Genomic DNA, 27,088 nt, shown 5'->3' with positions numbered 1-27,088 from the left:
GCTCCCATACCGGTCCGAGATCTCGGACGCGGACGGCGTCCACGGATCACGCGCTGCGTCTGCAGTGCATGGAGAACTGAGAGCCCCAGCGGAAGCGAGTGGGGTATCACTCTCAGTTCGCGAACGCTTCGAACTCGAAGCGTCCGATTCGTCCCCTTCACGCGGGGGAATGTTCTTGGCATGAGGGTCGAGCGATTCGCTCGACACTGAGTCTTTGCGCTTTGAGGGCGAGTCCTCCTCGCCCTCCATGTCTTCATCGTCGTCGTCGAAGTCGACGACGTCACCGTACTTCGCCTTCTGGCGCTCGAAGTAGTCGTCGATGGAGAGATGACTCTCCACCGACTTCGGAGTCTTCTTCTCTTGGGGCGCGCTCATCGTTGAATGAGCGCGGGTTTCTTCTCCAAACGCGGAGAATTGACGAATTGTCAATTCAGAGATTGATGTGCGGGAACCCCGCGCGTCTAACCTTAAGGGGGGGGATGGTATAACGGGGTTACACGTACAAGTGGCTACAAGCCACTTGTGATTTTAACAGATAAGATATCTGTTAAAAGTTTTGGATACTTCCTCACATTGGTGTAAGGCACACCAATGGATACATTGAAGTGGACCACCACAATGAGTGGTCCACACCTACCCAAAGATACTATTGGTAGAAAGCAGCATCTTTCTACCAATCAGAGTCATGCATATTGGCGGGGCTCTGACAGCCAGCCGCTGCAACCCCTTTCATAGATGATAAACAGTTTTAGCAGATTTGGGATGAATATCAATTTACAAACAATACAGTTCTCATTTTACCTAATCTAAGTCACTTGGAGTCGTATCTGATTTAAATTATATTTGTGTATTCAAGTATAATTAACTCAAGTAATTACTAAGTACTTACGCTTCCTCATACACGTTGCGCAACGTGTAAGCTAAAGTAGTGTGTTAAGTTAGACCCACTACACATTGAGATGTTTGATCTCGTATCACGATGATGATTGGGTTGAACACCTAGGAACTATCGAATATGTGAATTCGACCCTCGTCAACGCGCCTACGAAGTTCGCGCCAGTCGAACGTGACACAGGACGCAAGGTGTCAAACATTGTGGCAGAGGAGATGAAAGACCTGCTGCAATCGGAGAATGATGTGGCGCTCGCGGAGATCACGACAAACTTTGCGAAGGAACGACAGGAGATCGTAGAACTTGCTCAGAAGAATTTGGTAGAAGCTCAAGCAAGAAAAAAGGAGTATTATGATCGCAAGCGCAGACAAGTTGTCTTCAAGGAAGGTGACATGGTGCTGCTCGACACGAAGAACTTACCGCTGAAAACCGTAAACAAGAGCACGGAATTGGAGAAAGCAAAATTAGCGGCTAAGAAGGTTGGACCGTGGAAGTTGATACTTCCGCGCACAATAAAACGTCTTAATCCGATATTCAACGTGGGGTTGCTGAGCCATTACCAAACGAATCGTGAGGGTTTTCCGAATCGACCGATTCCGAAGGCTGTACCTCTAATCTTGGACGAGGACACTGGAGAAGAACTCTACATTGTGGAGAAGCTGCTCAAGAAACGAACTAGACGTCGCAAACGTCAGTGGCTCGTGAAGTGGCATGGGTTACCGGAGCATGAGGCAACCTGGGAAGGTGAAGCGCAGATCGAGCACGTTTTGCGTTGGCGTCAACTCCTGGATGAGTATCGACTCCGCCAACGCGAAGTCAACCGGGGGGGGTCAGGTCCACCTCTGGCCTGCTGAGCAAGCCAGCCAGAGCGATGTGGCGCAAGGCTCTGGTTTGCTTGCTAGCGGCCAGAGGCTTGAAGTTCCTGTGACAGTTACCCGAGAGGGTCAGCCGTCACAGTGAACATGCATTTTGTAGGGAAAACATGAAAAAGAAACATGGAACATGCATTAGTAGAAAAGAAATGAAAATAAAATAAAAAGACGCAGGGTAGCACATAGTCAAGAAACTAACCAGAAATACGCAGAGAGGGCCCTGTGCTCGCGTTGGAGCACAGCGAGGCATGCATTTTAGGCTAGTAGTAGCAATTCATTATTAAATCAACCGTCTATCCCGCACATCAACTCAACAACCTCGCTCTCAACAGGACCGACACTCGCTTCAGCAACTTCAACTACCAACACTCTTCGGGCTCGACGTGACAGACGCTGTCGTGCTCGCCTACCTCGGCATGCATGTCCATATTACGATCGCCTTCTCCGGCATCCTGGACCCTGTGTTCTACCTTACGGTGCGCCTCGTGCTGAGCATGCACAAGTCTTTCGTTACAGACGTCGAGAGCAACCTTCTCAGGTACGCTGAAGTGCCACGCCGGTCTGTAGTGGGTCTAACTTGACTCACTACTTTTGCTTACACGTTGCGCAACGTGTATGAGGAAGCGTACGTACTTAGTAATTACTTGAGTTAATTATACTTGAATACACAAATATAAGTTAACTTAGACAAGACTCCAAGTAGCTAGTTTAAGGTAAAATGAGAACTGTATTGCTTGTAAATTGATCTTCCTCTAAAATCTGCTAAAACTGTTTATCATCTATGAAAGGGTTGACAGCGGCTGGCTGTCAGCGCCCGGCTAATATGCATGACTCTGATTGGTAGAAAGATGCTGCTTTCTACCAATAGGATCTTTGGGTATGTGTGGACCACTCATTGTGGTGATCCACTTCAATGTATCCATCGGTGTGTCTTACACCAATGTGAGGAAGTATCCAAAACGTTTAACAGATAACCAATCTGTTAAATTCACAAGTGGCTTGCAGCCACTTGTACGTGTAACCCCGTTACACCATCCCCCCCCTTAAGGTTAGACGCGCGGGGTCCCCGCACGTCAATCTCTGAATTGACAATTCGTCAATTCTCCGCGTTTGGAGAAGAAATCCGCGCTCATTCAACGATGAGCGCGCCTCGGAAGAAGTCCGCAAAGTCGATGGGGAGTCATCTGTCCATCGACGACTACTTCGAACGCCAGAAGGCGAAGTACGGTGACGTCGTCGACTTCGACGACGACGATGAAGACATGGAGGGCGAGGAGGACTCGCCCTCAAAGCGTAAAGACTCAGTGTCGAGCGAATCGCTCGACCCTCACGCCAAGAACGTTCGCCCGCGTGAAGGGGACGAATCGGACGCTTCGAGTTCGAAGCGTTCGCGTACTGAGAGTGATACCCCACTCGCTTCCGCTGGGGCTCTCAGTTCTCCATGCACTGCAGACGCAGCGCGTGATCCGTGGACGCCGTCCGCGTCCGAGATCTCGGACCGGTATGGGAGCTCGGTACCTCCGAATGAGGTGCCGCTGTACGTATGCAGCGCCATCAAAGATGACGCTGTGGCTGCCGAGCTGCACTTTGATGTGGGGACGCATCAAAGGCGCGATTATTACATCGGACTCTTTCATGAGCTCCGATGGTTTCAAAGCAAGAAGACCTCTTCTCGCAGCAAAGTGCCCGAATGGCAGGCACTTTGTCAAAGCTGGAATGCCTTTGTTGAGAACTTCAACAAGAGGCCGAGTGCTTACCGTGATCGGATTAAGCAAGCGCGTGATCGCTTCGAGACGTACTCGAAGCGTGGAAAGCTGGAGCAACTTCATGTTGCTGCTGAGGAGGCAAATGTGCCGTGCGCTGTGCCCGAGGGCTTTCAGTGCACGAAGTGCTTTCAGGCGCGGTCCGCTTGAGCGACCGCGACCTGAACGGGTACACGTCGTTCCGTGTGCCCGAGAGTCTCGAAGAGCTCCGTGCTAAGTTCTTAGCACGTGAGGGTTCGGGCGCTAGCGATGATCGCAGCGCTCGTGTTACTTCCGCTGCACCAGCGCGTACTGCTCTTCGTACGCCCTCACCATTTCCGGAACGTCCTCCAGCAAGACGTTCCGCGGCTCCCATGTATCTCGATGGGGAGGAAATCCTCTCCACGAATACGAAAACGAGCCCCTTGAGGGTTCGTTTTCGGGATACTATGGTCAACAATCCGCTCAACAATCCAGCAGGTTGAGCCGCGGGCGTCATGGATCGGCGGTGGCGGGGGTGGGAACACGCCTGGCATGATCAGCCCCGGGCTGATCGGTACACGTCTCCACGACCGGGTGACCGTGGTGGAGCGTCTGCAGGGCGCTGAGTTCGCCGCCCTGAACAGGAGCAGGCGGACCAGAAGGTTAGTCGCGGCGGTCTCGCAGACCGCCTCGAATATCCAGGTTGAGCTGGGGACCCAGATGAAGGTTGCTCCAGCGCGTCCGCGCGCTGGAGGAGAGGTTGCTCGTCGCCGAGGCCAAGTCCTCGCTTCTGCCTCGGCTCCTGCCGAGGCTTCGGGTCAGCCGAGCTAGATGGCTCGTGCTGCCGGTATGGCTTCAGCCGTCCGACGTAAAAGGTCGGATGGAGGCGCATGCTAGATGGTATGTCTAGCGTGTATGCGTTGCCGTGCCGTGCCAACACAGTGAACGGCCCGATGAAGCGCGGAGCAAGCTTGCTTGCTCCGAAATCCGAAACTGCATGTCTAGGCAGGTTTTGTGTAGCTAACAAAACCAATGAACCAACTTTAAATTCATTTGTGTTGCCTCTGCCCGCATTGTTTGCGTTCAGCTTCTGTTGATCAACAGAAGCTGCTATAGTGTCTTGGACAAACCGAATCACGGCTTGTCTTTGGTGATGAAACTGATTGCATTCGAGCTGAAGTCATTCAGCTCGCTCTCCGCTAGAGGCCCGGCCTCTGCGTGGTTTCTTGCGGTGTCTGCGCCCTGCGCAGACCCGTGGTCGTTGGCCATGTTAGTTAGGGAGTTGCGCCCTGCGCAGACTCATGTGGTTTGTCCATTGTTGCAGCTGACACTGTGCAAGTGTCAGCGGTTTCTGCGGCTGCTGTATTGCAGTCGTAGATCCTACCCCACTTAAAGTGGGAGCTATCACTCCGAGTAAACTCGGTAGGCGTGGATGCCGCATGGCATTCACGTAGAACGGTGTATGCCCGGTCGAGGCATGCACTGAGTTGTTGATGGCAAACTCTGCCATCGATAAGCACTCGCTCCAGTATTGGAACGAGTGAGCGTAGCTCTTCAACATATCGACGAGCACGCGATTCACGCGCTCGGTTTGGCCGTCCGTCTGCGGACGGTTCGCAGTCGACATTGGAAGCTGGCTCCCAAGAAGTGTAAACACTTCTTGCCACAGGTGCGCTGTGAAGCGCGGGTCTCTGTCCGACACGATGTCGGACGGCATGCCATGGTGTTTGAACACCATGTCGACGAGCAGACGGGCCGTCTGCTTCGCGGTCACCTCTGCTGGCACCGCAGCAAGATGTACCATCTTGCTGAAACGGTCTACAAAGACCACAACACCGGTGTTCCCTCCGCTGTCCGGGGGAAGACCAAAGATGAAGTCCAAAGACATGGACTTCCAACACTCCGACGGAGTCGGTAGTGATTGCAGTGGAGCCTGCGCGAATGGCGCAGGCTTAACGCGTTGGCATACCTCGCAAGCACGGATGTACTTGCGCACCCACTTATACTGGTGGTGCCAGTAGGAGTCGCGCGTGAGAAGGACGTAAGTCTTCTCACGTCCGAGATGTCCCGCAGTCGGGGCATCGTGATACTCGTACATGATCCTGAGTCGCAGGTCATGGTCATTTGGCACGACAACGCGATCCGCGTTGTCGTCGACTGCGTTGTAAAGTAGCAGTCCTTGGTGCACACGAAAGCGGTGTGCACGCGCTCGAAGGTGCTTGGGCAGCTTCTGACGGGACTTGTCAGAAGGCGCTGTGCCATAGGCCAGCAAGAGCTTCGCGTCCGCGTCGTGCGCGTACGCGGCCTTCACATCATCCAACAGAGATGATGTGGGTTTGCTCGATTGCATGGCGTCAATGGCATTGACGTCAGCGGCTACTGCGTAGTCCGGCCGACGTGATAACGCGTCGGCCACTACATTCAATCTTCCGGGTTTGTATTCGACCCGGAAGTTACACTCCGCAAAGAATGAGAGCCATCTCGCCATTCTTTGTGATATGTGTGGTGACTTCACTGCAGGGCGCAGTGAAGCATGGTCGGTGTAGACCACAAATGGTCTACTTCCAAGCAAGTACACTCGGAACTTTGCGAGTGCATACTTCATGGCAAGGAGTTCCTTGTCATGCACCGGATAGTTGCGCTCAGCTGGCTTCAGCTGACGCGATTGGTAGTAGACGACACGATCACGGCCCTCGTGATCGTGCTGCATCAACGCGCATCCGATCGCAAAATCGGATGCGTCACACACTACGTGAAATGGACGATCTTGGTCAGCCACTGCCAAGATCGGCGCCTCAGTCAAGCCCCGCTTGACTGCATCGAATGCCTTTTGGCAATCGGGTGTCCAATTCCACACAGCTTCTTTCTTAAGAAGCTGTGACAGCGGGCGGATCTTGCCCGCATAGTCCTCCACGTACTTGCACAAGTACGTGGCCAAGCCAAGGAACTGCCTCAGTTCCTTGACACTTGAAGGCGTTGGCCATTCATTGATCACTCTGACCTTTTCCGGGTCAGGGCGAACACCATTCTTCCCTACGAGACACCCGAGGACGGGTATCTCGCTCGCCCCGAAGATACACTTCTTCAGGTTCGCGTAGAGCTTATGCTTTCGCATAAGCTCAAGTAGCTTCCGGAGATGCACCCTGTGCATCTCTACGTCGGTCTTCCCATCCACAGCCCAGCTGTGGATGAACACATCATCGAAGTAGCTCGGTGCGAAGTCGCGCACTGAGCGCAACAAGTGCGTCACGCACCTGTTGAAGGTCGCAGGGGCGTTCTTAAGCCCCTGCGGCATTACCAGCCATTCCCAGAGCATGCCGCTTGGCGTGCTCACTGCCGTGAGAGGGATATCGCTCTCACGCATTAGGATCTGATAAAATACATCTCGTAAGTCGAGAGCACTGTAAACGGTGCTCCCGGCCATCGAATCGATGATAACATCTTTTCGCGGTATCGGCGTCTGCGCCGGTACCGTCGCATCGTTCAGCTTGCTATACGCATGAACGGTGCGCCATCCGCCCTGTGGCTTTTTGACACAGAACGTCGGAGCACTGTGCGGGGACTTTGATTCCCGCACTTGTCCTGCTTTACGACGACTTTCAAAGAAGTCGTCGATCGCTTTCACTTGCTCTCGCGGCAGTGGCCACTGCCGCGTGACACAGTACTTCGTGCCCGGCACGAGATCAATCTCGTGCTGAATACCCTTATCCTGCGGAAGCTCCGCAGGAATCTCTTCCGGGAGTACGTCTTTGTATTCCCTCAACAATTCGTAATAGGGACACGACTTCAGCGAGTCCCAACCTTGTTCCTCGAAGCGCTCTCGCTTCGTCTTCGCACTGAGAGTGTCTTCACTCTCAGTGGTACTTCCCATGAAGAGCTGCCTCAGCTCTTCGCTCTCGCTCGCCGTTCTTTCGCTGTCCGAAAGAACGCAGACTTGCTCGATGCGTCCATCGTGCAAGTCGCGCGTGAAGCGCTTCCAGCTCACGACTGGAAGCGAAGTCAACTCCGACGCCGTCGTCGGAGGACTAGCGAGTTCCATGTCACGATACTGGAATCCAGTATCGGTGCGCGTCAAGACGCTTAGCGTCTTGACATTCGGTGTCACCGCCGCAGTCTGCCCAGCAGACTGTTTCTTGTTGCGTCTCGGTCCCGGACCGAGACTTGCGCAGCGTTTTTCGCTTGCGCCGTCTTCTTGTTGTGCGGAGCCCGGCTCCGCACAGTCGTTCTCCTTGTCCAGGCCCGGCCGTGGACAGTCGTTCGCCGGCGGACCCTGTCCGCGGGCGCGCGGTATCAAGCCCGGCTTGACCGCATTTTCTTTCGTGCAGCCCGGCTGCACGGTAATGTGTCCTTTCGCCGGGAGACCCTGTCCGCGGGCGCGCGGTATCAAGCCCGGCTTGACCGCATTTTCCTTCGTGCAGCCCGGCTGCACGGTAATGTGTCCCTTCGCCGGCAGACCCTGTCTGCGGGCGCGCGATATCAAGCCCGGCTTGATCGCATGGCGCTTCGTCGTGCAGCCCGGCTGCACGACAGTATGCAAATTGCGTCAGTGCGGTACGTTTGCAACCGTCCGCACTGTTTGCAGCGTCAACTCCCGGAGTTGACACGCCTTCGTCACCTCGACGCCATTCATTGGCGGAGCCCCTCATGACCGAGGGTGCGTCGGCTCCCGGAGCCGACGCGTCGTTGTCGACCTGACCGCTTCGGGTCAGGGACTGTCCCTTACACGCTTGAACGTGGGTGTTGGTTCCTGGAACCAGTACATCTTTTTCTTCTGACGTCGGCAGCACTGCCGACGTGGGTCTCACGTGTGTGCGCCCTCGCGCACTTCCTGGACACTCCTGGACAGCAGCTTTTAGCGCTGTCTCGGCAGGAGAGTCGTGCGCACCTGCTGGTGCGTGCGCCGCGGTAACAGGGCCATCGCTCTCTGTTCTGCTGTCGCGGCCGAAGCGCACGAGCGTGCGCTTCTTCCAGTCAATTACCGGATCATTCCGTGCAAACCACGGCATGCCCATTACCACGTCGAACTTATCGTCCAGGTCCAGGACGATAAAGTGTTCGGCAAACACTTGTTGTTTGAACGAGAAGCGCACGTTCACGACGCGCTTCTAGGTCTTCACGCTGGCACCCGTTGCCAGTCGTACCTCCAGAAGACTTCGAGGTACATTTACCTCCTCGAAGTCAAGTCTCGGCAGGCTTCGCAGTCGAACAAAGTTGTTCGACGCGCCTGAGTCTACCAAAGCTCGAAGAGAGTCACTCGCTCTCTTCGAGTAAACCTTCAAGATGACTAGGTTCGGCCTGTCATCTTGTTTCTTGCAGTGAGAGCTGGTCTCACTGGGGGCTGCAGTCCTCAGTGTCGCGTGCCCGATGTCGGCACGCGCGACTGCATTACCAGTAGGGCGCCCCGCGCCTACTGGATGTTCACGTTTTTTGTTTGTTCGCGGCGATGCTCAGCATCGCCACGACGGCCACCATTGTAGTGCACGGGAGCCGTGCACTCTCTGGCAAAGTGACCGATCCTTCCGCAACGGAAGCATCGCACGTTACCTCCCTGCTGCTGGTAAGCAGCAGTTGTTGCATTCGAGAGGTCCATTGGTTCTGGACCTCCCGGCCTCGCTACCGGGCGCGGTTGCGGCCTCGGCACGTTCACATGCAGTTTAGCCTGCCGCAGGCTAAACTCTTCTTGCATGGCAAGAGTGATCGCAGCTTCGAGAGTACTCGGGTACTCTCGGAAGAGATAGGTCTTCACAGGCCCATCTCTCAGTCCCTTCATGAACGTGACGACTTTAGTCGCCTCGTCTATCGGGTTGGTCACGATATTTGATACCAAATATCGTGCGCGCTGCGCGTAAGCATGGACGTCATGCTTACCCTGCTGAAGGTCGAGGAACTCCGCCCTCGACCGGAACTCGTTTTGCGGGGGCTCAAACGCTTGTTTGAGCTCCTCTTTGAACACTGCGTACGTGCTGAAGCACGTAGGATCGGAGAGTCGGTGCCCATACGCCCAACCGCTTGCGTGTCCGCCAAGGCAGGACATGGCGAACGCGACCTTCGACAGCGGGTCGACGATGCGTCGAGCCGCTATGGCTGTGTCGAGCTCGACAAGCCATCGGAGGAGAGGCTCGCCCTCTCTTCCCACGTAATTGCTTACGCTCAACTTTAATGGTTGAGCACGCGGTGTCGTCCCTGACGACGCCGTCACTGAGGAAGCAGCGTCACGCTGCTCCTTCATGATGAACCCCAGAGCAACACCATGTTGCTCCGTCGGCGATAGCGTACGCAGCATTGTAGCTATCGCCGCTTCTCCAATGACTGTTGACAGTCGTTGGAGGGCCTCCCACTCTGGGTCAGACAGGTGGGGCAGACAGCGCGTGCAACATGCATTACAGGCGTGTTGGAGCTCTCCATGGGCACCTCCGTGCTCATGTGGTTCTCGGCTCCGCGTTCGTACACCGCGTACGAACGTCAAGCAGTCGGTCGTTGGACGGACTACAAAGTGCTACCAGGTGTAGTGGGTCTAACTTGACTCACTACTTTTGCTTACACGTTGCGCAACGTGTATGAGGCAGCGTAAGTACTTAGTAATTACTCGAGTTAATTATATTTGAATACACAAATATAAGTTAACTTAGACAAGACTCCAAGTAACTTAGATTAGGTAAAATGAGAACTGTATTGCTTGTAAATTGATCTTCCTCTAAAATCTGCTAAAAACTGTTTATCATCTATGAAAGGGTTGACAGCGGCTGGCTGTCAGCGCCCGGCTAATATGCATGACTCTGATTGGTAGAAAGATGCTGCTTTCTACCAATAGGATCTTTGGGTATGTGTGGACCACTCACTGTGGTGGTCCACTTCAATGTATCTATCGGTGTGTCTTACACCAATGTGAGGAAGTATCCAAAACGTTTAACAGATAACCAATCTGTTAAATTCACAAGTGGCTTGCAGCCACTTGTACGTGTAACACCGTTACACGGTCGGTGGAATCGAGAAGCCAACAGTGTTGATCATTCACCTCTATCGCGGACAGTGAAAGAGCCTACCTAGGCAACGTGGAGGCGAAAGCTGCAGAATACCAAGGCGCCAACGCCGTTTAATATGTAGCTCTGCGTCTCACCAAGATCACGGCCCTAGTGGTTCTGTCCGTCGTCTTCGAGGACCACTTCTCTGCGTTGTCGGACTTCGCCGGCGTGTCTTGCATCACTCTCATCCTGCCGAGCTCACGAAAAAGTGGGACGTGTTCCCCACGTGGGAGAAGGCGGCGGCCGCGGTGATCGTCGTGTGCTTCTGTCCAGGATGCTCTACGTTACGGTTCTCACAGTCGAAGAACTGTTCACCCCCGTCAACGGCGACACCGAGTTCCCGTATTGTGCGCCCGAGTACGAAACCACAGTCAACTACAACTACACAGCTGTTTACGAGGGCTAAAAAGTCGTAAAAGTCCAATACACATGACCACTATCATATAAATGGTAAGTTTAACCAGAGCCCCACGTCTCATGAAACCATCGAAAGGTAAAAAAAAATAGAAAATACAAATCTCCTGATTCCTCGAGCGGCGGCCGGGAGGGACCCATAGCTCGAATTTGATCTTCCATGGAGAACTACCACATATTGGAGCGGATCGGCGAAGGATCCTTCGGGAAGGTCTACCGGGGTCGCCGCAAGTACTCGGGGCAGATCGTCGCGCTCAAATTCGTGACGAAACAGGGCAAAAGCGCCCGAGATCTCGAGAATCTACGCCAAGAAGTGGGGGAATACAGCCTATAAACCGATGTAGGTACCTGACCTAACTGAGTTGTGCATGCTGCCCGGACAGATTAATATCCTACGACGTCTCAACCATTGCAACATCATTGCAATGCTGGACTCGTTCGAAACGGACGGGGAGTTCTGCATGGTGACTGAGTACGCGCAGGGCGAGCTGTTCCAGGTGCTGGAGGACGAGCACAGTCTACCAGAAGAGGAGATCCGGAAGATCGCCATCCAGCTCATCCAGGCGCTGCATGTGCTGCACTCGAACCGCATTATTCACCGGGATATGAAGCCGCAGAACATCCTGATCGGCTCCAAGCAGCAGATCAAGCTCGCGGACTTTGGCTTTGCGCGTGCGATTGCGCACGACTCAAGCTTGCTGAGATCTATCAAGGGCACGCCGCTGTATATGGCCCCGGAACTGGTGCAGGAGAAGCCGTACAACTACACGGTGGATCTGTGGTCGCTGGGAGTGATTCTGTACGAACTCGCGGTGGGGAAGCCACCGTTCTACACCGATCGGATTGTGTCGCTGATCCAGATGATCGTTCGCGATGCCGTGTAGTATCCGCCGACGATGTCGGAGGATTTCCAGAGCTTTTTGAGGGGGCTACTGAACAAGGACCCAGCTCAGAGACTCAAGTGGCCCGAGATTTTGCAACATCCATTCGTGCACGAGACGCCAGAGCAGCTCGAAGCAAGACTGCAGCTCGAGCGGCAAGTGCGCGCTTTGCCCCGCTTCTTCGAAGAGAACGAGCTACATCACTCCCCGGAAGAAGAAAACGAAGAGAAGGTTAAGCCGAGTGTCGAGCGCCTAAGATCATGTGGCGAGTGGAAGATCTGTGACCCGGAAACTGGGCGACAACTGCCAAAGCCCGAGCAGCCCCATGAAGATGACCCGAAAACGGCACCAGCTAGCGAGAATAACAATCGTGGCCCCTCTCCTCCGCCAAAAGCTTCTCGTCCGTCTCGCTCGGTGGTTCTGGAAAGCTTTCTAGGTGTGTGGGACCGTATCAGTCGAGAAATGGACACGAAACACGTGAACGCGGGGCTCATAAGCTCTCCACTGTTTGCCAACGCCGTCGGCCTGCTGCCATCGATCCCTGTCCACGAGCTATCCAGAGACATACTGGCGAATATTGCGTCGCTGCTCCATCTTCAATACCGGTCTTTCATGTTGCTTCTGAAAAAGGCCGAAGAAATGACTCAACTTGACGGCCTGCTTCACGCGAAGGACCACATTCACCGATTTTTGGGTCGTCTAGTTGAAGCTAGCGGGGTGCTGAAAGCGGGCCACGAGCAAGCAACCGACGTAGTCTACAAATGTGTACGGTGCTGCATGATATGCACGACGATCGTCAATTCTTTCGAAGTCGAGAACACTCTGAATGGCAAATTAGACTACCGCGAATTCTGCAAAAGTGACGTCGACACCATATCTCTCATGCTGACTTGCAAGGACGACATCGTTGCAGCTTCACACTCGAAGGCGCTGAAGTGGCTCGGATCAATGATTGATCGGTCCCAAAATCTGACAACACTGCTGGAGGTTGTCTACCCGTCGGGCGTGGTTCAAACGCTTTGCGAAATCTTGCATGCATCGGGGATTTCGCGCTCTCCAGGGGGTAGAATCTCGAAGAGCGGCCGAGACCTGGGTCTGTACGCCGTCTTTGCGTTAGCAGCATTTGTTCAGCCTGATGCAAAATGCTGGAGTCCTCTGCAACCTTTTCCTGTCCTGACTTTGGTTCAAGACGATGCTGCTCCAATGGACACCTCCAGCTTGAGGGATGTCAAGCACCTGTACAAGCTTCGTGTTAAAGTTCACTCAGAAGTCGGGTCACAGCTCCTAAGCAGTGGTGTAAGTGAGCTGATTGCATTGCTTGCTGACGAAATAAATGAGCGCGTACGACAGAAGCGCAGTGAGGGCGGTGATACGGACGGAGAAGATGACCTAGGAGAAGAAGACGCCGACCAATCTACAATTTGTTGTATCCTGAAGATCCTGATGCACGCGTGTCGATCCTCGGCGCCACTCTCCAAGAAGCTAACGGTGACGAAGATTGTCTTCCAGAAGCACCGAGACACCGACATATTCACTATCTTGCTCTGGGGATTCTCATCTGGAGGATTGCACCAGATTGAGCAGTATTTCGCCACCGAGTTGCTCTCCGTGATTCTTCGCCGCGGTGTACTCCCAAAGCGACAAATTTGGTGTTGCGCGCAAACCATATTCCCCCTACTCCAGGACTCGACGGACACCGCGTTATTGAGTGCTCTGAGTACCTTTCTCGCCGAGGTTATCGAGACTTGCAACATCGATGAGTCTGCTCTCGGGACCGATGCCAGTCCTGATGAGTTGGAGCCGCAGGATACGGAGCTTTGGAATCTTGTCGTTCATGGGGCGCTGACGCCTCGCTGTTCCTCCGCGGTTTTCCGTCTATTCAGCAGTAACAACACTGACGACGACGGTAATGGAAGCGCAAGTAGCAAGGCCCAAATGCTCACCAGCTACAACATTCGTGCTCAAGGTCTTCTGGACTCCGGCATTGTGTTTCTGTTGCGCGTGGCGTCCAAAGCGGCGTCGCAGCCGATTCAGCCTAGACAAAATGCTGCTGATGGAGCAAGCAGATCCGAGGAGATGAATACGTTCATGTCCGTGTTCGAGAACGATACTGTGTGGGAAGCTTTCGACGGCATGATGGCGACCGGCGGCGGAGATCTCCTGTCGCCTTGGGGGTTGTTCTGCTTCCTGAAGCTGCTTCGAATCGTTCGCGAGATGCAGTGCAACGAAACGCAGATGGAAGTCGCTGTGAATGACCACCTCTTGCTTCACTTGGTGAACTTGCTTGAGCTAAAGCATATCGAGTACCTTTTCCACTGGCCCGAGGTTGTCGGCGGAGGAAGCAACGCCGTGAAGGCCCTCGTTCACGCCACGGTGAAGGTATTAGGCATTCCATTTGCGCACAGCGTGTCGGAGGAGCTGCTGGTAGATACGCAGGAGATATTGTACGATGCCAAATGCGTGCAAAAACTCCTCGGCGTGCTTCGGTATGTGTTCTCGACGAAAGAGCTCCACCTGGAGGCGTCCGTGCTGGAATTGCCCATCAGCTTCTTGTCTCGACTGGTAACCAGCTCCACACACTTTGGCTCCCAGTTCATGGAGGCCGACGGGATGTCGGTCATCAAGGAGTGCGGGATGCTGAGCAGCAACTGCTCGCCGTCCTTGATCATCGACACGCTGTTGGTCGTCAGCCAGTTGGCCCGCAGCTCGCAGATGAACTACGACTGCATTCTACGAGCGGATCTCCTCCCCGAATTCTACGAACTCATGCAACATCCAGAGGCGATGGTCCGGGCCAAGGCGCTCAACTGCATCGGGAACTTGTGCCGACACTCAACACTCTTCTATCCACATTTCATCGCGCCGTTGGGTGGAGATTCGTCACGCACGGTGCTCAATGAGATGATCCGTGGGCTATCGGACCCGGACAGCTACGTCCGGCGCTTCGCGTGCTTCGCGATCGGCAACGCGGCCTTCCACAACGGCGACTTGTACCATGCACTGCGTCCTGCCATCCCGCTCCTGGTGCAGAATCTCCACAACGACGAGGACAAGACACGCTCAAACGCTGGTGGGGCGCTCGGGAACCTCGTCCGCAACTCGGACGAGCTCTGCAGCGACCTGTGCACCCACGAAGCACCGTGGGAGCTCTTCGAGCTGGCCGTGACGGAGACCAGCACGGCCTCGCGCCGGATCGTGCTCTTCTCGCTGGGCAACTTCTGCGTCTACCCGGAGTGCTTCAACTTCCTCGTGCAGGCGGAGCCCGGGTTCGTTGACGAGCTGGAGCACTTGTACGACGAGGTGGTGGCCGACGAGGTGTCTCGACGGAACATCCGCCGCATCCTGGCCAAGATCGAGGCGCTCGACAGCGAAGGCGGAGACGACTACGTGCATGCCGAGTAGCGTAGCGGCTGCTGTGGACATTCATGAGTATGCACGTAATGCATGATTAGTTCTCAGCGAGGGTATCTGTCGCAGTTGGCGTGGTCGATGGTTGTTCCCGATGAGAAGGCCATGAGGCGATGATGCTGTCGCGTCCGTCGTGATACTTCTCAGCCGTCACCTAAACGTCGAGCTTGCCGTTGCAGGCGCCCCAGCTGCCAGGCTGCCACTGTCCTCGTTATTAGATTCACGACAGAAATTGGTCAGCGGGATCAAGTTGCAAGGACGGTTATCGATGCAGCAAGCTGCTGCCTGGCACCACTGCGACCATCAAGAGCGCGGGATGATAATAGACCGCCAGCTGTCCTACGCCGAGCACGGCAAACCGAAGCTGAGCGAGGAAGTCGCACCCTAGTGACCAGCTATTCCTCACTTTAGCACAGGCTGATGAACGACGCTGATTGACACCCGTCGCCGCAAGAAACCTTCTGATGATCCCGCCTCATGCAGCATCATGCAGGCCAGCATGGAGCCATGACAGACTCGCCTTCGCGGCACCCCAGCTGTTTGTTTGTGCCGGGGAGTCCGGCGATGCTTTGGGTACATTGGCGAAGTGTGATCACGGACACGTGCCCGCGCATGGAGCGCGAAAGAGCCACCGAGTCTGTGGCTCTCTCTGTGAGTCGCAGACTGTGACAGACGGAAATCCCTGCTGCGGTGTAGCGCAACATCCACAGCGCCCAACATTCGTCGACGAGGAATTGTAGCCATGAACCGTTCGTAGTTTTCTTCAGAAACAACCTGTCTGAACTTTTGAAAGCCGTTGTGCGAGTGCTGGTCTCCGCGAGCCACACACGCGCGGTGCCGAGGCGGCTGCCGCAAAATAATTCCGCCTCGATTCAATTGTGGTGACGCTGGGCCAGGCGGTTTCCCTGGTTGGTCACAGCACTTTTCGCATGCGAAGTTGCATTGTTGCTTTGCTTTGCTGTCAGCTTGGCCACCTCCGAGTAGGCTGGCACTGCTGCACTACTCGCAGGCAGCACCAGCCACGCCATGGAGAGCTCCACGACTGGGTGCGTCGGAGTCCAACGACGGAAGTTACGACCGCAAAACGCGGAGGGCGAAGTAACACAAGCCTAAGACGCAGCCGCCGACTCCGATCTCACCCCTGTGATACGAGTCGAGTATCAGGCCACGGCAACGGATACTAGTATGGATAGCGCTGCTGCCAGCATTGGTGTCCGTGCTGGCGTCGATGATGGCGAATTGCCATAGAAATGCTGTAGAAATGCGCGGGATTCAATTGGGCGAAAATTTGATCGCGGTACAGTGTACCTCTCAGCCGGTACAGTAGTACTCACGTTGAGGTTTACAGGCGGTATAGTGTATTCGAGTCAAAATTGCGCCAGACCAGTTGAAGCAAAGCATCTGTGAGCAACTACCCATTCTCAGCTAAAATGAGCAACAAACTGGGCTGAAAATTATGAAAATGGGCATCGTCGTAGCTCGCCTCCATTCTGTACCTGCAACTTGGAGAAAGAACACACGGTGCAGCTTCGATTCCTTCCTTGTGGAGGCAGCGCTACTCAGGGCTGTAGGTGTCAGCATCCGGAAGCAATTTCGGGGATTATGGAAGGTCGGAACTTCGCGCTGGCTGTTGACTCGTACACGTAGTTCAACGCGTAGACGTGGGCGCACTGAATGTCGACTCGTCCATTACTGCTTAGTGGTACTGATGTCAAACTGCTGGAGACGACACACCAGTGAAGGTTTTAACACTATAACTAGGCCCTGTTCGAGGTCCAGTTGCGAGCTGGCTGCACCTTCAAGAGTGAGCGACTAAGCGACCAGCAAGAATATACCTAGCTCATAAGTTTCACCCCATTCTGAGCCGCCTCGTCCAACACTAAATATTTTACGCCAAACTCGAAGAGAGAGAGAAAGAACGAGAGAATTCGGAGATCTAGAAACGATGTGTACTTGCGTGATTGTGGTTGACTCAAATTGGCAAAATCCAAAGATACATGCCATTCTCCAAGCATGCGAGCGGCTCTAGGTACTACTGTGATAGTATCGACCCGAAGTGTATCTCGCCTGCCAGACCACTCGACGTGCAGCTGTCTTGGCGCGTTTACTGTTTGAAAAATGGGTCCTCCTGTTTCCCCCAGCTCCCCAATTTCTGTGCGGTATACAAATCTTCACCCCGTGGCCTATATTCACTCCAGAACCAATAACCTATCATAACACAATCCCGAAAATATCCACTTTAACAGGAAATCAAGCTCAACCCACCCGCAGCAGTGCATACCCTCTACAAAACTTGCTGCTCGAAGCGTACATCCGTCTCCCCGTTCTCTTTCCGTTCAGACTCTGCCGTCCGCTCGAGCGCCTTCATAAGTCAAGTAGAGGCCTCGCTGGCAAGCCGTTGTTCGCGTTCGTTTCGAGCCAAAACCACCGGCGCCGGCCCGTGCTGCACCTGCGTCCGCTGCCTACCCACCTACCCACCCACCTACACTTCATTTCCCCTTTTCTCCGCCGCCGCCATGCCCTCCGCCGAAGTGGACATCGACGACCTCCGCGCCGACTACGCGGACCCCAAGTACGCGCACAGCAGCACCAACAGCCGCAGCACCAGCAGCGCCGCCTACTCCATGGGCGACGAGGAGGACGCGGACGCACCGCCCGTCTCGGCCCCGGACGCGCTGGACTACCGCCGCGTGCAGCAGGCCAGCAGCTTCGACGTGCAGGAGATGATCAACATGCGCGAGAGCACGTTCCGCGACAGCCTCATGCCGGGCAACGGCTACGGCGAGCCGGGCTCGGCCCACGGCTCGGGCTCGAACAGCGGCGGCCGCCAGACGGAGATGGGCAACGCGCTCATGCGCATGGACGACAGCTACCGCCGCGCCTACAACAGCAACAGCAGCAGCATGAACCACAGGTCCTCCATGGGCACGACGCCCGACGGCCTCACGCCGCTGCTGCAGGCGGCCCGCGCCGGAGACATCGTGCTCGTGAACGCGCTGGTGATCCAGGCCGGCACGGACATCCTGCGGCGCGACCCCATGTTCGGCCAGACGGCGCTGCACTTCGCCATCCGCGGCGGCCACCTCAACGTGGTGCAGGCGCTGCTCATGCCGCAGCTGCGCGGCTCCATCGTGAACGTGGCCGACAACCGCCGCAACACGGCGCTGCACCTGGCCGCGGCCAAGTCGCGCCGCATGACCAAGCTGCTGCTCGAGTGCGGCGCCGACGTCAACTTCCTCAACATGCGCAACCAGACGCCGCTGGGCGTGCACATCCTCACGGTCACGAGGGACGACCCGACCATGACGGAGATCCTGCTGCAGCACCGCGCGAACGCCAACGCGCCCGTGGACAAGTCCACGATCCTGCACGTCGCGCTGGACAAGGGCCTGCTCCAGGTCGCCACGCGGCTCGTGCGCCACGGCGCCAGGCTGGACCTCAAGGACGAGTCCGGCAAGACGGTCTTCGACAAGGTGGACAAGGCGCAGCTCAAGATGCTCATGGCCAAAGTGGCCCACCCACCCGTGTGGGTACCCGACAGCGAGCGGCCGGAGTGCATGGAGTGCCACAAGAAGGTCGGCAGTCTGGGCGCGCGCAGACACCACTGCCGCATGTGCGGCCGCGTGCTGTGCTCCGCCTGCTCGGCGTGCCACGTGCGCGCCAAGAAGCTGCCGTTCCCGGCGCTCCGCCGCGGCAAGAAGAACAAGGCCGAGAAGGGATCGGCCAACACCCGTGTGTGCAACATGTGCTACGAGATCTGCACGGAGGGCGACCTGCAGATGAACAACAACGCCGCCTACGGGTCCCGAGCGCACAGCGAGACGGCATAACCTGGACGTCCGTCGCTGGCGTGAGCTTCTTGTTGTCTCCTTGTGCCCTCTCGCTCTCTCTCATTTTTTTTCGCCTACGCTTTTGCTCCCGACGGCGGCGCTGTTATTATAGAGGTAGGCATTCGACTCTCCCCCCAAGAAGCTCTTCCAGACGAATGGAACGCGCATCTACAGGTATTTTTTCTTCATGTACGAAGCAGTACATGCTTGGCGTCGGTGATAAGACCACATTATACACAAGAACCTTTTCAGTATTTTATCACGACGAACGTTCGCGTTGCGGGTGCAGCCAAACAAGCGAATGAGATCGAGGAGGCGGCGACAAATTCTCCGCCCAGCCGCCGATTGAGATTCATGCTAGCCGGACTCGAGCCGCTGGATTGTAGGTGTCGCGCGGTCCGCGGATGTCGCCGCGCGCCACGTCACAACGCCATCATCATCTCCGAATTTTGCCGACACGGTATCCATGCAGAAAGCCTGCTCTAGATTTGTAGAGGCTGGTAGGATATCACAGCGCAAGGCGACTCGAGTGAGCACCTGCGCTGGGTTCAAGGGGATCCGCTCAAGTTTTGCCGACTACTCCTCCGGAGACATGTCCGCCCGTCCGAACGACCGTCGTCGCTTGTCTGCGTGGTGCTGTGTGTTATTGCAGTGCACAGCTTTTGTAAGCCGGCGTAGAGCGCTCCTGTGACCCAAGCGAGTCCATGTGTAACCTACACTTCGCAGTCAACCTGGTTAGGGCCCAGAACTCAAGTTTTCTTTACAGGGCGTGCTGCTAAGCGTAGGCGAAAATGAACGTTGCATTCCCAGTGCGGACACTACTTTGAAATCAAAGCGATGTTGCCCAACAACGGGCACGGCAGCAACGGTAACGCACACTCCTTGCGTGGCACGCGCGCTACACTACGCATCTTGGTGGGCACGTCGATCTATTCAGTACATCATGGATATGTAGCATATGAACGCTTAGTTGTGGATGTGCTCATGTGCAGTACATGTACCAGGTCCACGAGGTGGTTCGACTCGAACTCAGAGTAGCCCCACACCACGATGCCAGCTTCACGAAAGCGTCGTTCGAGGAAAACGGAGCATACAGCGCTGCATCAGACTGCACTGCACCGGATTTGAATAGTGCCGAGTGGGCAGTGCCCACCACCAGAAGTGAATGATTTGTGTGCGAGTCCATCGACTGTAAAGCGTCCGAAACTCAATTCATGAAACGAAATGCATGAAGCACACCGGACGTCACATTTGTGTTTGCACTTAGCTTGGCGTTCTCAACCCAGTGAGACCGCCGTACAGCATACGTGCACCAGCGTCTGTCTGTTGTACCCGTTCACCTTGAACGCATAGCATCACAACTCATTGAGGCAATCCCAATGTATTATAAAACCCAAAATGTGGCCGCGTCAACATCAAACACGGCTACAAAATCGTCTCGCCAGCGCTTTGTCGGCAACGCACACTCCTCGCATGCACGCGTACTATGACGCGAATCTGGCAAACGACTCGATTTACTCACTACATCAAGTGCGTGAACTACACGCACGCTTCAGCTTAGTTGTCGATGGTAGCCATGTGCAGCACCAGGTCCACGAGGCGGTTCGAGTAGCCCCACTCGTTGTCGTACCACGACACCAGCTTCACGAACGTGTCGTTAAGAGCAATGCACGCGTCCGCGTCGAACGTGCTCGAGTGCTTGTCGTGCAGGAAATCGTTCGACACCACCTGGTCCTCCGTGTAGCCGATTATGCCGGCCAGCTCGCCCTCCGACGCGGCCTTCACGGCGGCCTTGATGTCATCCATCGACGCAGGCTTCTGCAGACGGCATGTCAGGTCCACCACCGACACGTCGGGTGTCGGCACGCGGAATGACATGCCCGTCACCTTGCCGTTCAGCACCGGCAGCACCTTGCCCACGGCCTTGGCGGCGCCCGTCGACGACGGGATGATGTTCTGGCCGCAGCCACGGCCGCCGCGCCAGTCCTTACCGCCCTTCGCAGGGCCGTCCACGGGAAGCTGCGACGCCGTCGTCGCGTGCACAGCCGTCATCAGACCCTCCACGATGCCGAACTTGTCGTTGATCACCTTGGCCAGCGGCGCCAGGCAGTTCGTCGTGCACGACGCGTTCGACACCACGGGCGCCGAGCCGTCGTACTCCTTGTGGTTCACGCCCATCACGTACATGGGCGTGGCGTCCTTGGGCGGCGCAGAGATCACCACCTTCTTGCAGCCACCGTCGATGTGGGCCTTGGCCTTCTCCGTCGTCGTGAACACGCCCGTCGACTCGCACACGTACGTGGCGCCGGCCTTGCCCCACGGGATCTCGGCCGGGTTGCGCGCCGCGAACACGTGGATCACCTCGCCGTTCACCACCAGGTTGCCGTCCTTCGTCTCCACGGAGCCGTCGAACTTGCCGTGCGTCGAGTCGTACTTGAACAGGTACGCCATGTACTCCAGGTCCATGAACGGGTCGTTGATAGCCACCACCTTGGTCTTGGGGTTCTCGATGGCGGCGCGGCACACGAGGCGGCCGATTCGGCCGAAGCCGTTGATGCCGATGGCGACTTGCTCCGGCATGGCTCTAGTAGGTAGGGAGAGGTAGTTGGATGCGGTGCTCGGAAGCGTGCAATTGAAAGAATGACCTCTGCAGTCGAGCAGGAGCAGCGGGACACGCATTGGTCGGTCCCGATGGCGGATCCGGAGACGTTCTTGATGGACTCCATCAGCCGACACGCATTGGCACGCATCGGGTCTGTGAGACTCACAGTGAGTCACAGTAGTATCGGCCCTGCCCTGTCACAGTGTGACAGGGCAGGGCCGACACCGTAGAGTGAAGTTGGGGCTTCGACGTCTAGGTTTGGACCATGAAGTTCATGAGGCAACGTTGCCTGCTGACGCCTAGTCACTTCTTGTGAGCAAGCACGTGAATGACGTGCTGGCAAGACGGTGCGTGCGAGCTTACCCGCCAGCTGATGAACGAAGGCAGCCCCAACGCACGATGCATGAGTATTATATTGAAGGCCAGCAGAAAAACCAAGGCCATGCATGTATGAAGTTGGAGAAGGATTGACATGGTAGAAGCAGTGGACCATGTATACAAGGAGACTATGACTAGGAGTTTTAGGCGGCCCTCGAACTACACCTTTTCCAGGTCAAGTTCACAAAGAACAAAAACAAATGCATCGGAACCCAAATCAAATGCACAATGTGCAAGTTCAAATGCATTCAAGCAAGTACAGTAGACCTTCCAAATCAAATACCCTAACAAATTTGCAATTGTCAGTACGTGTATCTTGCTACTGGTTAGCAGCCAACTGGCATGTCCTCGAGCGCTGCCACTTTGACGAGGAATCTGAGCGTGTGGCGGTAGCATGACGCACAAAGCTGCGCGGTCGCAACGCGGGGAAGAGCGCTTCGACAGCCTCGATCAGGAAGCGTTGGCGGTGCGCTTTCATCGTTGTACCAGGCGGAACAGCGAGGATCTCCGCCCGGTGCACTGTCATGAAGTCCTTCACTGCCGATTTGAACGCTGAAAACACTTCTCAAACCGGTTAAGCACATGTGAATAGGGGCCTAAACGTAGGAGAGTTGCTTCAAACTCCGGCTCCTCGAAGATGGCCTCTGCGCGGGCGTCGCATGGTGCATTGTCTAGCAGCACCTTGCTCACGTCCGCGAACTTTCGCAATGTGTTGCGAAAGAAGTCATTCGAGAGGAGGTACTTGTTGCTGCCCAGCCTCGTCTCGTAGTGAATAACCCCACCCTTGCCCCCATAGGCAATCAACTGCAGATTTTGGCCACCCCCTGCCAGCACTTTCTTGACAGCGCGACGACTACGAATGCTACGACCACGCGTGCGGGACGACCAAAGATTAAAATTGATCTCGTCCACGTAGATAATGGAGTTTCCAGCGGCCTGCAGCTGTTGCAATCGGACGAGGAAGTCCCTGCGCTTGATTTTGTTTTGCTCAGTGTACATATACTGAGGCTCCGTGAGGAACTGCTTCATCGTATTGAAACTTGCATCCAGGTGGTTCTTCACGGTTTACGCGCAGACCGAGATGGAGCAGGCTCGTTCTAGCTCGTCCACAAGCTGGCGAAGCGTTAGATCAGGGTCGACCGCCAGCTTGGACATGAGAAAGGCAAGTCCATCAGCTGTAATCTTTTGCGCCCGTTTTCCTCCACGCGATGGGTTTGCAAAGCAGCAGAGCTTGTAGAGTACTACTCCGTCTCAAAATTGATGTCCTATCCCACTCTTTTTTTTGTCTCAAAAATGATGTCCTCAAACTGTATTTGATTTAACTATGGTGAGTAGTCTGCTCCCTGTAATTCTGCGACACAATTACGGCTGTTTTGGGGGAGCACTGAAGGCTCAGAGGCAGTCTTCCCTCCCGCTGAAGCTTCAGTGAGGCTTGAACATGTTGCCTCCTGTATCCTGAATGCACAAGTCCATCGACCCCTGCAGGCTTAAGAACGCGGCATTATTGTCGATGGCGGCAGCTCCCAGTACGCTGCTGTAAAGGCATCAATGAGCTCATCAAAGTGAGCTCCCGCCTTCGCGGCGTGCTTGAAACCTCCATTGGACTGGGAAAGTAGGAGAATGGGCGGAGCTGGACCCTTGGTTTGAGGAGGAAGGGCGACATCTGCGATCTTCCGCCCTGTTCCAGCTCTGAAATCACCTCCGTGGCCATTCATTTCGTCGCTCTGCTGTCAAAACTAACCGTACTGAGTAAATAAGCACACGGTTCAAACCGTGAGAACGCGCCGCGTCGTATTTGCCAAACCGCGCTGTAAAAGACGAAATATTGACAAAACGCGCATGTGTTCTACAACAAAGGGACATCAATTTTGAGACGGAGTAGTAGCAGGCGTAGCCAGGAGCGAGCAGTGTTGATGTTGACGCCGATGGCTTCAGCCACTGCTTGCCAGTCACCTCCAGTGCGAGCAGCGTCCAGGATGCGAAGCTTGATAGCGAGCGCGTAGCGGTTGTAGCGAGAAGGCATGACACTCACGAAGAAGGTTGCAAAGTGGGCAACGGCCAGCGTGCGTGAGACCCCTGGCCACCGCACGAGGCGAGCGAACCCAAGGATAAAACAGGCATCTCAGCTATTGGCGGAATCTAGGAGGGACAAGCAGGATTGGTGGAAGGGAGGGAGTACCGCCGAGCTGAACGTGGTTGCTTTGACAGGCAATGGCGCGAATCCTTACGGCTGGATCACTTACTCAACATAATAAAAGTCGGCACATTCTATATAGTAGGATTGTGCACTTGAACTTGCACATTGTGCATTTGATTTGGGTTCCAGTGCATTTGCTTTTGTTCTTTGTGAGCTTGGCCTTGTTCTTTGTGAACTTGACCTGGAAAAGGTGTGAAGCTAAATTCAGATGACAATTTACCACCGAGAAAGTAGCCTTAACCACACGTGACACTTCTAGTCCGATGGTTTTATCGAGCCAAAGGTTTATCGAGATTTCCTCACGCCTAGAACAAATCAAATCACGTGGTTTGGTTCAGTAAACAAACAAAACCAAAATTACCAATGAATCAGGTTCGAAACGGTTTCGTGGTTTGGTTCGAAGTGGTTCGAACCCAGTGAGACGCAGCAAACCAAAGCAAACCACGAGACTGGCTATAAAGGCCGTCGCTTAATTGAGCCCCAACTTGGACAACAGAGCATGATGAAGCTGCTTGCCCATCTTTTTATGGTACGGAACCTTCTTACAAACGTGCACACTTATTCTCGACCAATGGGAGCGGTGCGCGGTCAAACCTGACCCCATGAGCGAGGCGTCGTCTTCCCCCACGCGCTCAGTGAGCTCCAGCGCGCCCACGTCGACCTCCGGGCCGCGCAGCGGCGGCCACCACGGGCACCAGTCGTTCACCAACGTCTCGGCGATGGGTCTGCTGCAATGTATGCGCTCATCCGTCCGTTTTGCCGCCGCAATTGACCCAACTAACCTCTCGTGGATCTGCTCCGGACTCCAGCTCTGCCGTTGACCGCCGCCAGCCGCCCCGCGCTCTTCGGCAACGAGGTGGAGATCTGCAGCGAGGGCTGCACACCGGCCGGTGTGCAGCCCCTCCCTGAAGACGCCGCGCCTGCACAGCTGCTACTCGGTCACTATATAGATCGACTACATAAGCGAGCCACTGCGGATTTCGGACGGATTTCTGTCAGCGACGGATCCGAAATCAGTCCGAAATCAGCGGCTTCGAGATTTGGTAAACGACGAAACGGCATTGGGCGCCTGAAATTGCCCAGGAGAAACTCCTGCCTACAAGAACGCATATCCCGTCTTCCAAACAGGCGGACACAATAAGTCGGCCAAAGTTCCTTCAGCATGCTGAAGGAACTGGTTTGCATACGTCCGCCCTTATATAAGTTAATGCGTAGTTCATAAAGTTTGCGCGCAGCGCGTGAGTGCGCGGCTTTAGGAGACAGCTTGCGTATAGTTTCCGAAAGCTTGCGTAAAGTTTCCGAATGTGCCCTCCTAAAACGCATGTCCTCTCCAAAAACCATGTCCGCGTGAAAAGTCATTCTTGCCTTTTCGCGCGGATTCTTACGTTTTGACAACACTATCTTGTTTTTTTACAACACTATGTCAAAACATCCTGACCATGTCGCCACCGAGACTCTGCTCGTGACTACGCTACAATGCACATTTGTTGGCTTCACAATGAACGCGACTGGCATGTAAAATAACCTCGATTTGAAACGGAAAGATCAAACGCCATCGAAGACACGAGCCGTTGTCAAAAAAGACGAAAGCTGTATAAGGGTGAGATGCTCACCGCTTTCGAAAAATCAAATCTTGCCATCTAGGTGCAAGTGAATAAGCCAACCTTGCTACCGATACCAGCCGCAGATTCTGCCCGTTCAGTTGCTTCAAAAGGGTGCACTACAGATTTCGCTCTCACTTCCGGCGATGTGATTATCTAGTAACCTTTACCTGATTTATAGTATTATTTTAAGGAGGGCTTGAAATTCGGCGCGAAACGCGCTTTCATTTGAGGATATCCGGAGCTACCAGCAACCCATGGGAGCGTGGATGAAGATCGAGGCCAAGCGAACCATCATTCAGAAGGCTGTCGAGTGTCCAAAGAAGTCACTGAGGAAGGGGTCCTAAGCGGTTGGCCAGTTGAAGGCTATGGAATGGGAAATACATCTGGAACGAGATGCAAACACAACGCTCGGTCGAAAACTACTTCAATCACACCGGCGTTTCCTTCAACAGCGTGGAGGGGGACTAACAAAACTATAAAAAATGGGCGGAACATCTAACAAGCGGCCATCAGACATCGAACGAGATACCTGTGACGTGACTACATCAGATCACGTTCCTGAAATGCAGGCAATCCCGTGGTGGTACAATCAAGGCGTCCACGTACTGGCGAGTGGAAGAAGCTCAAAGCAGGGCCGAATTGTGCGGCACAACCCACTGGCATGGGAAGAGATGGCCCCAAGGGTCGTGAAGGACAATCAGATATTGATGGGAGGTGTTTAACTTGCACGATAAACGACGACTACAAAGGAAAGTTTTTTATCGTGTTCTGTACAGACTTTTGTTTATCGTGTCTGATGCAATGTGTGTCTACGGATACTCACTGCAGCTTGCTAGGCGTTACAAGAAATACTACGAGTCACTGTTTGTTGGGTCTGATAGACCTCGTTATTATCAATGCCTTCCTCGTGCTCAACTGCCATCAAGTCCGCGAAGACAACCCGAAGATGTCACACATAAAGTTCCTAAAGCAGCTTCACCTGGAGCTGTATCAGCTGCAGCCCGAGGGCTGGTGGCAACAGCTGCGGTGCCAAGGGCTCCAACGAGCACCTACGAAGCCAACACAAAGCATGTCCCAGTTCAGACCGATGAGTAGAGATTAGGAGGTGCTAATCAGGCTAGAAAACGCCGCTAACGTGCTTACAAGGTATGATCAGTGCTCAACAAGGACGGAGAAGCACGTGGCGGCGAGACAACCTTCTTCTGTGGCGAATGCAAGCTAAATACGGCGTCCAAAAATGCTCTGGCATCTCGAGTGTTTCTCT

The 27,088-nt window shown here is 54.8% G+C and overlaps 7 protein-coding genes across 7 annotated transcripts in view; 5 read left to right on the top strand and 2 right to left on the bottom strand.

Moving 5' to 3' along the window:
* Positions 1 to 1,107: 1,107 nt before the first annotated feature.
* Positions 1,108 to 10,585, top strand: IUM83_12376 (Retrotransposon protein; the record flags this gene model as incomplete). Its single annotated transcript, XM_067936997.1, has 3 exons — positions 1,108 to 1,582; positions 2,155 to 2,302; positions 10,519 to 10,585. 3 exons carry the CDS (start codon positions 1,108 to 1,110, stop codon positions 10,583 to 10,585), a joined length of 690 nt encoding a protein of 229 aa, XP_067800130.1.
* A 499-nt stretch (positions 10,586 to 11,084) lies between these two features.
* On the top strand, positions 11,085 to 15,207 carry IUM83_12375 (ULK/FUSED protein kinase; the record flags this gene model as incomplete). Its single annotated transcript, XM_067936996.1, has 3 exons — positions 11,085 to 11,237; positions 11,308 to 11,736; positions 11,809 to 15,207. The coding sequence occupies 3 exons, from the start codon at positions 11,085 to 11,087 to the stop codon at positions 15,205 to 15,207; spliced, it is 3,981 nt and encodes a 1,326-aa protein (XP_067800131.1).
* A 2,522-nt stretch (positions 15,208 to 17,729) lies between these two features.
* Positions 17,730 to 19,043, top strand: IUM83_12374 (myosin-like protein; the record flags this gene model as incomplete). Its single annotated transcript, XM_067936995.1, has 1 exon — positions 17,730 to 19,043. One exon carries the CDS (start codon positions 17,730 to 17,732, stop codon positions 19,041 to 19,043), a length of 1,314 nt encoding a protein of 437 aa, XP_067800151.1.
* An 837-nt stretch (positions 19,044 to 19,880) lies between these two features.
* On the top strand, positions 19,881 to 20,212 carry IUM83_12373 (uncharacterized protein; the record flags this gene model as incomplete). The annotated part of the gene is made up of 2 exons (XM_067936994.1): positions 19,881 to 19,958; positions 20,036 to 20,212. 2 exons carry the CDS (start codon positions 19,881 to 19,883, stop codon positions 20,210 to 20,212), a joined length of 255 nt encoding a protein of 84 aa, XP_067800126.1.
* Positions 20,213 to 20,600: 388 nt separating this feature from the next.
* On the bottom strand, positions 20,601 to 21,623 carry IUM83_12372 (glyceraldehyde-3-phosphate dehydrogenase; the record flags this gene model as incomplete). The annotated part of the gene is made up of 1 exon (XM_067936993.1): positions 20,601 to 21,623. The coding sequence occupies one exon, from the start codon at positions 21,621 to 21,623 to the stop codon at positions 20,601 to 20,603; it is 1,023 nt and encodes a 340-aa protein (XP_067800125.1).
* Positions 21,624 to 22,557: 934 nt separating this feature from the next.
* IUM83_12371 (Replication protein A 70 kDa DNA-binding subunit) lies at positions 22,558 to 23,052 on the bottom strand (the record flags this gene model as incomplete). The annotated part of the gene is made up of 1 exon (XM_067936992.1): positions 22,558 to 23,052. One exon carries the CDS (start codon positions 23,050 to 23,052, stop codon positions 22,558 to 22,560), a length of 495 nt encoding a protein of 164 aa, XP_067800127.1.
* Positions 23,053 to 24,822: 1,770 nt separating this feature from the next.
* IUM83_12370 (ABC transporter ABCA1 lipid exporter family) overlaps positions 24,823 to 27,088 on the top strand; it is a gene marked incomplete at both ends in the record, with an annotated part of 29,652 nt that continues 27,386 nt past the window's right edge. Inside the window, 2 exons of the mRNA XM_067936991.1 lie at positions 24,823 to 24,955; positions 25,030 to 25,076. Of these exons, the coding sequence (XP_067800128.1) occupies positions 24,823 to 24,955; positions 25,030 to 25,076 (180 nt within the window). The remainder of the gene's footprint in view (positions 24,956 to 25,029; positions 25,077 to 27,088) is intronic.

This window comes from Phytophthora cinnamomi, assembly GCF_018691715.1.
Source record: "Phytophthora cinnamomi strain GKB4 chromosome Unknown Contig2, whole genome shotgun sequence".
Taxonomy (NCBI): domain Eukaryota; phylum Oomycota; class Peronosporomycetes; order Peronosporales; family Peronosporaceae; genus Phytophthora; species Phytophthora cinnamomi.
The sequence above is the reverse complement of the archived record's forward strand: the minus strand, read 5'-3'. Positions and strand labels throughout refer to the sequence as shown.